The sequence below is a fragment of the Hippocampus comes genome, unplaced genomic scaffold (genome assembly GCF_001891065.2).
Source record: "Hippocampus comes isolate QL1 unplaced genomic scaffold, H_comes_QL1_v1.1 C16704942, whole genome shotgun sequence".
Taxonomy (NCBI): Eukaryota; Metazoa; Chordata; class Actinopteri; order Syngnathiformes; family Syngnathidae; genus Hippocampus; species Hippocampus comes.
In genome coordinates, this window is record NW_017837101.1 from 1 (window position 1) to 719 (window position 719).

At 58.8% G+C, this 719-nt stretch overlaps 1 protein-coding gene across 1 annotated transcript; it reads left to right on the top strand.

Annotated features, from left to right (window-relative positions):
- Nucleotides 1-139: 139 nt before the first annotated feature.
- Nucleotides 140-677, top strand: LOC109508940 (inactive carboxypeptidase-like protein X2; the record flags this gene model as incomplete). Its single annotated transcript, XM_019858864.1, has 3 exons — nucleotides 140-249; nucleotides 353-503; nucleotides 589-677. Coding segments are annotated over exons 1-3 (297 nt in total), but the record flags the coding sequence as incomplete, so codon positions are not given.
- Nucleotides 678-719: the final 42 nt, after the last annotated feature.

Below are 719 nucleotides of genomic sequence, written 5' to 3' on the forward strand. Positions count from 1 at the left end.
GGGGGGGGGCTTTTCGAAGACGTACCAGACTCACATCATCCGCGTGCACAGCCGGCAACAATCTCACGGCACGGTTGTCAGATGATCCGTAACGGCGCCCCCCTTGCAATATCACAGCAAAGACAAAATAGGTGCGCTTTGAAACGCTCGGTGTTGTTGAACAGGAGCGACTGGGTGACGTCCTACAAAGTCATGGTGAGCAACGACAGTCACACGTGGGTGACGGTGAAGAACGGCACGGAGGACACGGTGAGGAGCGCGCTTTGAGCGAGCGCCATGAAAACGCTTCCCCGGCCCCGATTTCCGAGGGGGCCGAACGCGTCCCGACTCAGCATCTCGTTTGCCTCAGTAGATCTTCAGAGGAAACCGAGAAAAGGAGATCCCGGTGCGCAACATTTTCCCCGCTCCGCTGGTGGCTCGCTACATCCGAGTCAACCCTCAGTCGTGGTTCAACAAAGGCAGCGTCTGCATGAGGGCCGAGATACTCGGATGCCCCTTGCCAGGTCAACCGCCATCGCCGCACGACATGTCGCCGGAGGCCCGTCGCTCGCCGGCTTTTGAACGGCCATTTTCTTGGGACCCCCGCAGACCCAAATAATTATTACCGCCGGCGCAACGAGGTCATAACCACCGACGAGTTGGACTTCACGCTTCACAGTTACAAGGAGATGAGGCAGGTCAGTGGCTTGGCGGCGCGATGTCCGCTCGTTTCGGCTCTC